At 50.2% G+C, this 13,659-nt stretch overlaps 1 protein-coding gene across 1 annotated transcript; it reads left to right on the forward strand.

The window, feature by feature from the left end:
- Window positions 1-252: 252 nt before the first annotated feature.
- LOC149873981 (cullin-9-like) lies at window positions 253-13,655 on the forward strand (the record flags this gene model as incomplete). The annotated part of the gene is made up of 10 exons (XM_090040134.1): window positions 253-274; window positions 447-1,055; window positions 5,979-6,133; window positions 6,805-7,323; window positions 7,546-7,681; window positions 8,372-8,562; window positions 9,389-9,776; window positions 10,098-10,290; window positions 12,962-13,169; window positions 13,428-13,655. Coding segments are annotated over exons 2-10 (2,613 nt in total), but the record flags the coding sequence as incomplete, so codon positions are not given.
- Window positions 13,656-13,659: the final 4 nt, after the last annotated feature.

Consider the following 13,659-nt stretch of genomic DNA (forward strand, 5'->3'; position numbering starts at 1 on the left):
TTTTCCATCTTCCCTGCTCACTGTCCCAGGGAGCTTTGCTATCTGCCTCCTGAGATCAGGGTTACCAGGCACGAAGAAAAGCTTTTGCTAAATGATGTGTGTGTGTGTGTGTGTGTGTGTGTACACACACACACACACACACGTATATATATGTATATAGAGATATATATTTAAACAAAGAAAGAAAGAGGCCCTTGTTCCATTGGTGCTGGGACTCCAGGAACTTCTGACTGGGACTTTCCTTACAAAGACTTTGCCTGGGTTGCAGAATTGTGTGAGTCTTGGTTGCTGGAGCGGTCCTTCTCCAGATTTTTTTCTGTCAGCTGGGTGTTCAGGGTTTGGAGAATCTTCATCTGAGAAGCCTTTTCCCTGGGGCACCAGGTTGGGGTATTCTCAGAGGAGCTGACTCCAGGGATTGTAACTTGGTTCTCCCCTTTTCTCTGCAGCCACACTCCCCGTCATGGTGAGTGAGAGGCGCAATGGAAACCTGCTGGTGAACCTGGGGGCCAAGCTGCAGGCCTACCCGGAGGAACTGATCCGTCAGCGCCAGGGCCATGATGGCCACACGGAGTACCTGATTCGCTGGAGCATCCTCAGCTTGGAGGAGGGCACGGGGAGCAACGCCAATGCTTCTTCCACAGAGAGCAAAGCGGAGAACATCCTGATGTGGATGTCAGCAGAGGAGGTCTATGCCAATTGCCCGACGCTGCTGGGCAAGAGGAAGCCTGAGGGGCAGCGAGTGAAGGAGGAGAAGGCACCCAGCACGTTTCCTTCGGGTGTCACACTGGATGAGGCCTCGCTGTTGGAAATGAAGGAAGATGTCAGGAGTCTGGTGCAGCGGGCTGGCCGGCAAATGGCTAGGGCTATGGGCCCAGCATCCTCTATCCTCAACACCATCCACGTGCTGAGTGCCTACGCCAGCATTGGCTCATTGACCGGTGTCTTCAAGGAGACGGGGGCTCTGGATCTGCTGATGAAGATGCTTTGTAATGAGGAGAAGCAAATCCGGCGCAGTGCTGGCAAAATGCTGAGAGCCTTGGCTTCCCATGATGCAGGTAAAGACCCCTTGGTGAGCAGTCCTGTACAGAACCCCAGGGCATGTTTGGGTAGTGTCAGCTTGCTGGAAAGTTGGTGCTTGTGGTGAACATGGAGGAGGTTTTGTAGATGATGTTTTCCAAACAGCCAAAGTGTACTGGGAGGTAATAGGATATAATTTTCTGATCATATGGAGTTCAGTTTGGCAAGGGTAATAGTACTCTTGGAAAGTACCTCTTGATTGACTGGAAAATCCTTACTAAGGGCAGGAGTTTATGTATACAAGTGTTACCAGATTTGCTCGTCACTTTGGGGAGTGCTCATTTATTAGGGGTATGTTTCTGGGGGTATCTGTAATTCTATCAATGTGCTGCTTGTGTTACTTGTGTTTCTATATGGAGCTGTATCTCTCCCTTCTGCAAGTCCTCACCCCCAATGGAGCTGTCTTGCAGGACTCAGTTTCAATGGGGCTGGGTTCCTCCAGCCATGGAATCAGTCAAACACATGTATACACATATGCATGCAGATCAACAGGATATGCCTGAGTCAGGCTGGGTAACACCCTCATATAACTTGAACTTAGTTCACCAGGGCAACAGTAAAATGCAGTCAAACACAAGCACACAGGTTAACAGAGGACTTCTGAGTCAGGCCAGACTATTCAGCATTGATAGTCTGACACCCTCATGTGCCTTGAACTCAGTTCATTAGGACTATAATAAATGCAATTAGACACATGTACACACATGCTAACAGAGTACGTTTGAGCAGGCTGGTTCCAATCAGGACTTTCAGCTTGAGATCCTTTACTAACTTGATCATGGTCATTGTGGCTAATTAAATAGAAATTGTAGGCATATACTGCAGAGACATGGAAGAGATCTCAAGGATAAGCTAGTCCAGGGCTGTTCAGATCTGGTGAGGCTGTGGGCCCCAGATAACACCAGCATGTGTTGCACAGGGTGCACGCTGTGGGGGTGGGCCCCTAGGACTCCCTCACTGCATGGGCTGCTCCAGCAGCATCCAGACCCCTGTCCTCAGCCACGCAGGCTACATTTGCAGGACATGAACTGCCAAGGAGGCGGCTGGATGTAAAGCGCCTCTGAGCCAGGCTCCTCCTGCCTTCTGCCCAGCCCGGCTCCAGCAACTGCGCTCCCTGGAGCCCCGGCCTGGCCCAGCCCCGAGGCGTCCTCAGCTACATGCGGGAACTTACCTCATGTCTCCGTTCACCACACATGTGGGCAGGGCGCGGGCCACGCTGAAGCTCCCCTGGCCACGTGCCGGGGGCAAGGGGCGGAGCCAGAGAAGAAGCTGCACGTGCTGTCCCCAGCTTGTCTAATCAGGCGTAGCTGGGGCAGTGGTGGCAGGACCTGACTCACAGATGAGCCCGGCCCCACGGGGGTAAGCAGGTCCCCTCCACTCCCCTCACTGCCAGCTGGGGCCTGGGGGCCAGCCCTGCCCACCTCACCTTGCCGCTGTGGCTCCACTGCGGTGGCTCCGTGCTCGGCAGTGGCGGCGGTGCTGCCGCAGGTCAGATAAAATGGCTTGGCAGGCCGCATGTTGGACAAGCCTGGTTTTGGGGTAAACGATGGCTCATATGCTGGATACTAGGAACAGGTTGCTCCTGGCCATGGATGGCGTTACTTTGAGGGAGCTCACAATACAGACAGGCAGATTCAGTGTTTTGGATACCAATAGAGGAGTCATTACTAGAATTGGTCTGATAAATGCTGAGCTGGGTGTGTGTAGAGGTGGGTTAATTAGCAATTGGAGCAAGGATTCCCCATCATGCAGTGCTCCCCTGCTTCGCTGATCCCAGAATTTAGTGCGGTCCTTGCCTTGGAATCTCTGTTCTCCATCCTGAATGCTAATGAAGGTGCATGCCGGTTCTGTTTCCCATGTAAATGAGTTGTCATCTGGTTCCATCTCGGATGCAAATGAGACCAGGGGAGTTGCTTAACTCTTATCACCCTTGTCTGGAGGGCTTTAGGTGTGCCTCCGGCTGCATCTTCTTTGTCTGTTGTAAGTCCTTCCTCTAATCAGTTCTTGTTCAGGCAGAGGTGGGGAGGGGAGAGCTCTTTGTGAGTCAGACGGCTGCCTCCTGTGCCAGGGGTCCCCAAGAACACAGAGCTGAGAGGAAACACAAGCGCTGACATTTTTATCAGGTCCAGGGTGTGCTGTGCTTTTGTATCTGGGCTAGACACAGTCAAGCCTCAGCAGTTCCTTCTGGAGTCTTTTTTTTCCCAAAAGGTTGAAGGAAGTAAAAGATCAATCTAGATCTAAGGAAAAACTCGAAAGCGTCAGCCTCATCCAACCAAATCTCATTGCATTTATGTGGAGCTGTTGCAGCCTAGTGCAGTATTGTTACAGTTTAGCTAAATCAATTCAATCAGCTAAATTGTAAAGCTAAACTTATTTTCCCTAGTGCTCTTGTTGATGGATGCAGTAAATTTTTTTGTTATGACCCTGGATAATGATGGTGTATTGAGAGGCCTATGGCTAAGGAAGATGAAAAAAGGGGTATAGTTCCTATATGTGGTTGGCTCTGATTTCTGAAATCTCATAGCAGTAAATTACTTAAGATGGAGAATAGAACTTATAGAGGAGGAGACACCTGATCCAAAAGCTTCCAGAGAGAGCTTGGCTCCTTTTTTTTGAAGGAGTTGGTTCGCCTGTGCAAAAAGTTAGTACTAGGTATCATGAACAGGGATCCGAGTTTGCTATGGAAAAATGCAGATTTTCTCTTTTAAAGGAGGAAACTGTAGGAAACAGAAGAGTTCCTCTTATAGGCTGGCAGAGTTTCAGCCTGCAAGGGGCTGCTTGGGGGTGGGAGGACTGGGAGAAGAATGATTGAAGGCAGGGGGCACTACATGTGTATGTGCACATGCACGCACATGGTTGGCACACAGCCAGGCAGGGTGGTGGGAGCAGCTCTAGCAGATGGATACAGGTAAGTCTGGAGTGGAGGGGAGGGGTTGGAGGGCCAGGGCCTGGGGACTGTGTGGGGCATATGTGTGTGTGGAGCAAAGGGTTTGTGGAGGTGGGGAAGGGAGGGGGGAATAGTCTGGGTGCCAGGGCAGCTGCGGGGCAGCGGAGTCTGAGGCAGCACTTAATGCTACCAGAAAGCCCATCTCTGTGCTGTTGCTGGGGGGGGGGGGGGTGTGTGGGGGGTCATGGGTTGGGAGTGATGGGCAGTGGCAGGGTTGGCGTGGGGGGCTGTGGGTCAGGAATGAGGGGCATTGGTGGGCCAGGGGTCTGTGGAGTGGAAGTGGGGGGCTGTGACTTCAAAGTGAGGGGCAATAGCATGGGCAGGGGCAGGGCACTGGCATATCAGGGCTGCTCAGCACCACAGGGCAGTGGTTGGGGGGCAGCTGCAGCTGGACGTGCATCCTGGTGAGTGAAGAGGGCAGGGGAAGCTCTGATTTTCCATTATAAAAAATCCCAAAATCAAATGCCAAAATATATAGTATCTAGAATTTATTTTTTATGATGACTGAGGCACACCGGTAGCCTTCCAGATTGCTTTAAAAATATAAATATATCAATAAAACATTATGTTCAACTAATCCCTATATATAGAGTGACATTTAATTTTAATTGTGCAAAAACATGGATTTTGGGTTTTTTAAATCAGAGAATTTTGGGGGTTTTATCAAAGAATCTGCAGTTTTTAAACAGAGAACACCAGAATCCTTGATCATGAGTATAGGATGGGTAGTGTATATAGCAGTGATCTCCAACCTTTTTAAGTACCAGATCACTTTTTGAATTAAAGAGCAATCCAAGATCTACCATATGCCATGCAGCAGAGGGCTGACATCTCGTGTGATGTCAGTTTACTCACCTCTGTGTCTATAGAGCCATTCACAACATATTGAGTTATTTTTTGGCTGTGTGATTAACTTGTGAGCAGCTCTAACAGTTGCTTTTATGCTTTTAAACTTTGCACATGTGCTCAGAAATTTCCAGGCATGAAAAGTGGCATTTCCAGGGAAGACTGTTCAGAAGGTTGTAAACGGGTCACAGCAGACTTTTGATAAGCCAGCGTCACCTATGAAGTGAATTGCAAAGGCTTTTAAAAGACCTGCTCTAATGATCTTTTTGGTTTGTTAATAATGTAAAACAAACTTCAGAGAGCTGTATCCAAAACAAAGGTGCTTTCTTACTGGTTTTAATTTGATTTTACAAATATCAGAAGTATAAGTTTTATTTTTTCAGGAGGATTGACTGAATTTGTGAGCTTTTAACCTAATTGAAATCAGAGTATTGAAATGTTTAAGAGAGATTTTTCCTCAGCATGTTAATCATATCGAGGAGATCTTATCAAAGTGCGTTAAACAATGATCGCATTTCTCATGTCTCAAGAGCTTCAGCCTTCACTTGTCTTCTTGTCCTCCAGTCCATCCTGCAGGCCAGAAGGGCCTGTGAAATTTCTAATATGAAATAGCAGAACTGATGGTTTTGGAGGAGAGGAGAAGGTGGCTCAGACTGCTTTCTTAACTAAAGGAAAAGCTTTCAAACAAGACTTTGATTTTACTTTCTGGGTCAGCTTTAACTCTAGTGTAAGTGCTTTCAGGTACCTGCTCTCATTTAACTGCTAAATTTTGGTAGCTTTTGTTTTGTTGTGTCTCTTTCCGGGGCAGTAAAGAAACTTGCTATCCTAGACTTCTCTCTAGACTTATTTGGCCCCTTAATATGGGAAAAAAACTGACCATTGTATCCAACATGTGCCATGACTTCTCTGAATTCTTTTAGGCTTAGGATGTTTGGTGCCTTGGTGATTGTTGGAAGGGGCTTGGGAGTGGCAGGCTTTCAAAACTCCCAAGACAAGGGGAGTAGGTGGTCGTGGGTTGTGGTGTTGTGTATGTTGCGTCTGATTCTCCTTCTTGGTGTGGATGACCCTCCATGAGGAAGCATTAAGTTGGTGTCTGTTGTGCTTGCAGGGAGTCGGGCCTATGTCCTCCTGTCCCTGAGCCAGCAGGATGGCATTGAGCAGCACATGGACTTTGACAGTCGTTACACCCTCCTGGAGCTGTTTGCAGAGACTACGTCCTCTGAAGAGCACTGCATGTCCTTTGAGGGCATCCACCTTCCACAGGTAGCAACTGATTCAGGCAGCCCTTGGGAAGGGGGGCAAAGGGCACAAGGGCATGGAGGATTCGCTGGGGAAGAGATGGAATGATGGACAGTGGGGCTTAGAGACCTATTTGGGGGTGGGAGCAGGTGCAGAGCCCTAGTTTTGAGGACAGTAGATGGATGGCTTAAGGCAGGCAGGATGGGTGGTGAGGGAAAGGGGGATGTGGTAGAGAGGGCTCTGGACAGGTAGAAGGAAGGCCTGTCAGAGGAGGGTTGGTTTTAGTTGGGTGTGATGGGAGTAGCGGTTTGGGGAAGGGGTGGGGGTGGGTTGGCTGGTGGAATGGGGGCTGTTGGGGACGGGGCAGGGTGGGTGGCCAAGGGGTGCCTATCAGGGAAGGGGCAGGGGTGGTTTGGGTAGGAGAGCCTGTGGGTAGGATGGCTGTGGGGACTGTCAGGGAAAGGGCAGGGGCAGAATGGGTTGGTTCAGGGCAGGCAGTATGCAGTATGTGGTGAGGGGGGCTTTGTGGGGATGGCTGGCTTATGAGCCTAATGTAGGGGCAGGGCAGGGTAGGGTATGGAGGGATACCAACTGCTTGCTCTGACCTATATTGGGGAGGTGTGACTGGGTGGAAAGGTAGTTGAGAGTGACTGGAGCTCTCTTGGTCATGGGTCTGAAGCCGGTATCTGTTGCAGATCCCAGGGAAGCTGCTGTTCTCTCTGGTGAAGCGTTACCTGTGTGTCACCTCTCTCATGGACAAGGTCAACAGCAGCACAGAGCTGGGGGCAGAGCGTCAGGACTGCACTGCCCACAGTACGCACTTTGGGGAGAGGACCCGCGTGCAGCGGGAGTTTGAGTTCAGCATGGCTATGGCTAATCTCATCTCTGAGTTGGTGCGGGTGATGGGCTGGGACTGCAACCAGAAGATGGAGCTCCTTTCCTTGCGGGAGGCACGACCTCGAGTTATCCGTTCCATCTTCCAGCCCAAGGCTCCTGCCTGCACACCCATCCAGGTGGCCCCTGGCCCTCCCCAGAAAGAGGCCAGTGCCTTCAAGACACGCTCTGCCTTCCCGAGCCGCAGTAGCTACGCAGAGTATGTGCAGGCGACCTTGACACGGGGCATGTGGGTGCGCATGCTGGAGGACTATGAGCAAGTCAATGCTGGGGATGAAGGCGAGTTCCGCCAGAGCAACGACGGCATGCCACCCGTCCAGGTACTTCTGTGGGCAGCAGGCGCCTATTCAGCCGTGTGAGGCTGCCTGTGTCATCCTGAAAGATTCCTGTGTCTATGTCCTTGTGTGGGTTTGGAAAGGGATGTCGTTCCTGTTAGAGACACCACTAGGTGTTCTTGCTGGTGTGGGGGACTTGCTGGGATGCATGCCAGGGTACCCAGAAGGTGCCCTAAGTAACCGGCTATGTTGGCTTCCTGTCCCCAGGTATATTGGCAGGCTTTGGGTCGTACATATTGGGTACACTGGCATATGGTGGAGATTGTGGGCTCGTTTGGGCAAGTGGAGCGTGAGGTCCAGGACAAGATGTCCAGCCTAACAGAGAACCTCAAACTGAAAACTGGTGAGTGTCTGTGCAGGGCATGTGCCCTGCTGAACTGAAGCTTGTGGGCCCTTGCTACCTGCTCCCTGCCCATCCCCCACATAGTCTCACGTAATGTCAAGCTGTGAAGAGGGAAAAGGGGCTGGGACTCAGTTCCAGGCTTGGTTGCAGACTGCTGAGTGACCCTGAGCAGAATGCTTGACCCCGGCCTCCTGTGGTCATAGTGCCTTGCCTCTGTCCTACAGCAGTGACTCCTTAAGACTCTAAGGAGGAGCTTGATGTTGGGACCCTATTAACCCATAGCTGAAGGTGGGGATTTGGGCTGTGCCCCTGGTTCTGGCTGTGCTGCCCCAGAGGGAGGCCCCTCTGGGCAACAGACTCATGAGGGAGAGAGTGACGGGTCTGTACCTATGGGTTTTTCACCAGTGGTTCTTTCTTTTCTCTGTCTGCTTGGAGAGTTTCCACTGGTTCCTTACTCCTTAAAATGCAAGTAGAAATAGAGGCGCTGTTGGAGTGGGAAAGTACCTCATCCCCTCATACTCTGCCTCATCACGTCACAGAAACAAGACTCCAAATTTCCTTGGCTGCCTGAATGGCCCAGGCAGATCTCCTTGTGGTACAGAACAGTCTGTAACCACCATGCCCTGAAACCCCAAGGTCAGCTTCCATCTGTGGGTGCATTAAAAGGTCTCACTGCATTTATGTGTTTAGCTGCAGTTACCCAGATGTTTTACTGCAAGCCCCTTGGGGGGCTGTACTCCCTGCCATACCTGATGGACCAACAGGGCGAGGACACAGAGGCCCTGACCCGGGCTGAGTGGTGGGAACTGCTCTTCTTTGTTAAGAAGCTAGAACTGCATGAGCAGCAGGAGATCATCCACCTCATCCAGTGGCACCAAGAGGTGAAGGACAGAGTGGCAGAAATGAGAGTAGGGAAAATCAGGCAGAAACTAGTTCTAACCATCCCTTCACCATAGAGCGCCTGCAAGGGGCAGTCAGCAGTGCTTTTATGGGTTACATGTGCAATCTGGCCATGGGGTAGAAGGGGCTGGGAGGGAACACGCCTTGGCACATCAGCTTTTGTCTGAGGACAGCCTCCTACCAGGTGCTCTGTGCTGGCGAATACCCTGCTGCCATTCGCTCTCAGACCCTGAGCTTGAGGCAGCAGCGTGGGTTTGCTGCTGCCCATCATGGCTGCTTCCTCTAACTGCTAAAACAAAATTGTTGCTGCTTTCTGTCCATCTTAAATGTGCAGCTGATGCAGGCTTCCAGGACACTCCTTGCTGATAATGGTGTGGAAAGGAGTCCTTCTTTACCTCAGCCTTTTAGGCTGCTCAGCGCTTACCATGAGCTTGCATTTGTTATTGCTTTAGCCTCCCACAATGCCAACTTTATGGCTTCTAGTAGCTCTTTCACCCCTCTCCTTGTCCAGAACTTTGAGGGCTTTTAGCCTGCCTGGGCTCTACATGGGTACTATTCCCCAGGATTTTCTCATTCTGTACTGCCCTAATAGAGTGCCAGAATTTAATGAAGGGAAAGGACATGAAAAGAGCAGGTGATGTGGGAGGGAGGGAGGGGGAGATGTGGAAATGAGATGGAACTAGAGGAGCAAGTCACAGGGCTGGATGAAGTCATTGCACTGAGGAGCAAATTGGGAGGTTTGGTTATGGGTAGGTGTCAGGCCTGTAGAGGGGCTATGAAGATTAACTCAGACCCCTGTATTTCCAGCTGTCAGAGCTAAGTGAGGAAGCCCTGACCCAGCTGTCAGTGCCAGTGGAGTTGGCCCAGAAAGTGTTGCAGGTCCTAAGCAAGCAGTGCCAGGGAAGCACCCTGAGTGACCTCCACAGCTCCCATGTCTACATCAAGTACTTCCTCAGCAAAGGATGGGTGGAACAAGACAGTGTTGGGGTAGATTCAGTGCCTTCAGAGAGTGCTGGCCATGGGAGTGCCTTCCTTGAAGCCGTGGTGTCCAAGAAACCAAAGACAGACCTTCCTGCTGCTGATGTGCCTTTCCCTGCCCCAGCCACCATGGAGAAACTGGACTCTCAGCTATTTAATGAACTTTTCAAAGCAGAAGGGCTGGTTTTGCCAGAGTTGCTGGAGGAGAAAGCCAAGGGTAAGTGCCAGCAGGAAGCCCAGCTGTCCTGCTGGGAGTGGCAGCTCTGGCCCAGAGTTGCCACGGGGGTCTTTAGACAGAGAGGGTCCTTGCTCATCTCTCTCTGCATGGAGGTAGTTCTGGGCTTGTTGGAGAAGTGAATGCAGGGCTCGGGCTGGGGAACCCAAGGTTAACTTGAAGTGGTTGGGCTTGGGAGAGGGGGAGGTAGGGTTGTGGGGAAAGTGCTCCAGGGAAGAGTGGGGCTTGACCTGGGTTCGGTGAGACCTCAGGGAGGGGTTCTTCTGCTTTTGCTATGCTAATGAACCTGTTGGTCCTGGCCAGTACTCTGCAGTGTGAAGGGATCAGGCAAGAAGAACTCTTTGGAAAAGATTGCAGATGCTTCGGAGATGATCCAAAGATCCAGTTCTGAGGTCGAGCTGCAGGTAGCTGGTCTCAGGTTCATTATCAAGACCCTGGAGGAGGAGCTGGGTCGAGAGCGGCAGCTCATCAAAATCGAGAGTGGACTCACCATCAGGTCAGTTGTTTCATCTTTGTTCGTCCAGGTTTATGGATGCAGCTTTTTCCAACCAGTAGCTAATAACACAAGGGAAGGGCAAGGATCCCCAGCTTTTCCTGTCTCTTGGGAATGGGCAGCTGACAGGAATATGCTTGGCTTAACTGCTACTGTAGAATAGTGGTTCTTGTTCTTTTTAGAATTGAGGCATCCCTAATTAGATTCAAGGCCTCCCATAGAAAATGCCAGCTCTTAGCTTTTGCTTATTTCTTGATTACAGAAGAATAATTGCGAGCCATTCTGCTGTTACAAAGAACTCAGCCCTCAACAGGGCAGAATGCTTCTAACTCTGTGGATTTCTATTTGAACTCTTTGGGTTTATCTTGTGATTGGTGATTGCACACCTCACAGTGTTAACATTGGGTGGCATCCTGTGGCATCCTTGACAGGATCTCAAGGAACCCCAGGGTACTGCAGCACCCTGGTTGAGAATCACTGTCCTAGAATCAGGGCTAGAAGAGACCTTAAGGGTCATCTGGTCCAACAGCCTGTATGAATACAAGGTGCTATTCCCAAATCATCCCAGCTCTTTGCTTTTCCAGCTACACAATACTTGAAGAGATTCTGTGATGTCTCTGTGCAGTCTATTCCACTGTCTTTCTGTTCTAGCAGTAAGGAGACTATTCCTGCGATATCTAAATCTACTTTGCTGCACTTGAAACCCTAGGCTTCCTGTCTTGCCCTCTGCAACAAGGGTGAACAGTTATTTGCTCTCTTTATAGCAGCATTTCAAATGTTTGAAATTGCTATCATGCTCCCCCTACCTTAATTTCCTTTTCTTCTTCTCTAGTATTTATACCTCTTGCCTTCCAACCCCTTTTTTATTTTGTTGTTCACCTCTGGACCCTCTCTAACTTCTGCACATCCTTCTTAAAATATGGAGTCCAGAACTTCAGACAGTACTCTGAGGCCTAAGCAGCACAGAATGAGTTGATGCTGCCTTCTCTTTTGCCTTACACTTAATACTCCTGTTGATGCAGCGTCCAGAGTACTTGGAGTTCTTTCTAGTTTTGTGACATCTGCAGATTTGCTCAGGAAGCTCTCTGTCCTGGCATCCAAATCATTAATAAACATATTGAACAGCATTGGACCCAGGACAGACCATGTGGAATCTCACTTGAAGCCTCTTGCCATTCCTGTATTGATCTTATTATAATTATCTTTGCTTGCAGCTATTGAACCTATTATATACCAAACTTTGTAGTAATTTTATCTTGCTTACCTTTCTCCAGTTCACTTGAAAGAAAGCCATATGAGACTCTTAGCAAAAGCTTTACTTAAGTCCATGTGCATTCCTTTTATCCACCCAACTAATTATGTTGTCAAGGAAGTAGGTTGCGTTGGTTTGGCATGGTTTATCCTTAATAACCCCATACTGACTGTTTATGGTCAGCCTTTTCTCCTCCAGATGCTTGCATATGGACTTCTTTATATTTTGCTTCAGAACTTCTGAGGTATTAAAGTCAGGCTGACCATTCTGTAAGGGGTAGTACCATAATAGGCCAGATAGAACAGGGCTGTGTTGCTATGTGTATGGTCCCTGCCTTGAGACAGTGGAAGTAAATAAAACTTCATGCAAAGAACTGGGGTGGAAATCAAAGAGGTTCAGGGATGGTTATTACTTAGCCTGACCATCTGTAGCATAAGATAGAGCCTTTCATTAGCAACTCTTGGAGAGGGGAGCCTTGTTCTCACTTAGTGGGTCTTTAAAACAGATGTCTTTATTGATTGGAAGACTCTAAGGGGTGGAAGAATTCCCTTGTTCCTGCAGAAGTGGGTCAGGTGGCTAACTACCCTTCCTCTTAAGATTGTTTGATTTCCATTTGGGTTTTGTTGACATCAGCCTCTGGTGTTGGCTCTGTCTGCCTTTTTCTACTGGATTGAATGCCTTCCAGGACCCAAAACGTTCTGCTCATGTAGGTACCTGTACACTGTGATCAAACCTCCTCCTCATCTTCCTCTGCATAACTCTGTGGTTCAAACTTCCTCAGTCAGTCACTGGACGGTAGGTTTCCAAGGCCCTGAATTGTTCTCACTTCTCATTCCTGGTCCCTTCTAGTCCTTCAGCCTCCTTCATAAAAAGTGTGGCCATCTCCAGGTGACTGGGAGAGGTGATTTGATGAAGGAGAGGACCAGGTGCAAAATATCTTTTTAGTCTAGCAGGGGAAAGCAGAGCAAGAACCAAGGGCTGGAAGTCAAAGCCAGAGAAGTGTGGGTTGGATGCAGAGGCTGTATTTTTCACAGTGAAGATGATTGCTGGCACAGACTGCTGTCTCTCACTGTCTTTTTGGGACTAGCCAGATGGGTGGGGGGGCCACCAATAGACTTCCCTTGGAAGTGATGCAGTCTACAACCTTGGAAGTCTTCAAGAGGAGACTGGACAGACAACTTGTTGGGATCATTTGATCTCAGCAGTATTCCCGCCCAGAGTAGGGGGGTTGGAGTTGATCTTTCGAGGTCCCTTCCACCCCTTAATGTCTATGATTCTGTGAATAAGGATGGCCTGTTGGGGTGGTTGGAGATCCAGTTCCTAAGAGGGAGCTGCCTTTGAGTTACGCAGCAGGCCTCGTTCCTGCAGCTGCACCATGAGGGTCTCAGGTTGCTCAGCCTGAGCAGCTGTTGCTCTGTGCAGGGAGAAGCTGGTGAAGATGCTTGTGGAGCTCCTGACCAACCAGGTGAAGGAGAAGCTGCTGGTGGTGCTGGCGTTGCGCCTGCTGTGCGTGCTGATGGCCAAGTATGACTGGCGCATGCTCTTTGCCACGGAGGGTGGGATACGTGCTGTGTTGGCTTGTATGCAGGAGTATGGCCCCTCGGCACTGGTCCAGCAAGCTGGTCTGGCGGTGAGTGTGTGTGCAGAGGGGCTGGGTGGCTGTAGGGGTAGTGGGGAGTGTGGCAGGTCTGGGCCCTCTGCTAGAGGGCAGCTATTGGGATTGTTGGGAAGATGGGCTTATCCGTACTTATCAGGGGAGGTAGGTTCTGTGGACTAGATAGCAAGTGCTGAGATCCTGGGGGTACCTGGTGGACTGCCAGTGCTAGGCTGGTGTTGGGTGACTCTGTGTCCTCTGCTGCTCCCTTAACTCCCTGTTTTTGCCTTGCAGGCCCTGAAGGTGCTGGTGGGGGCTGGAAACTGTGAAGTGTTGGGCACCAGTGGGAAGCCCTATCCCCTGAACCATTCTGATGCCCAAATGATGCGGGAGATCTTTGCCAGCATTGGCTCTGCCACCAGCAAGGACTCAGACAGCTTGCTGTGTGCCATTCCTGCTGCCATCAGCACCATGCAGGGCGCAGCTGGGTATGGGCATATGGCTAGGGGGAGTGTCCTGGGAACAG

This window comes from Crocodylus siamensis, chromosome 1, assembly GCF_052110815.1.
Source record: "Crocodylus siamensis isolate JL-2025a chromosome 1, ASM5211081v1, whole genome shotgun sequence".
Classification (NCBI taxonomy): domain Eukaryota; kingdom Metazoa; phylum Chordata; order Crocodylia; family Crocodylidae; genus Crocodylus; species Crocodylus siamensis.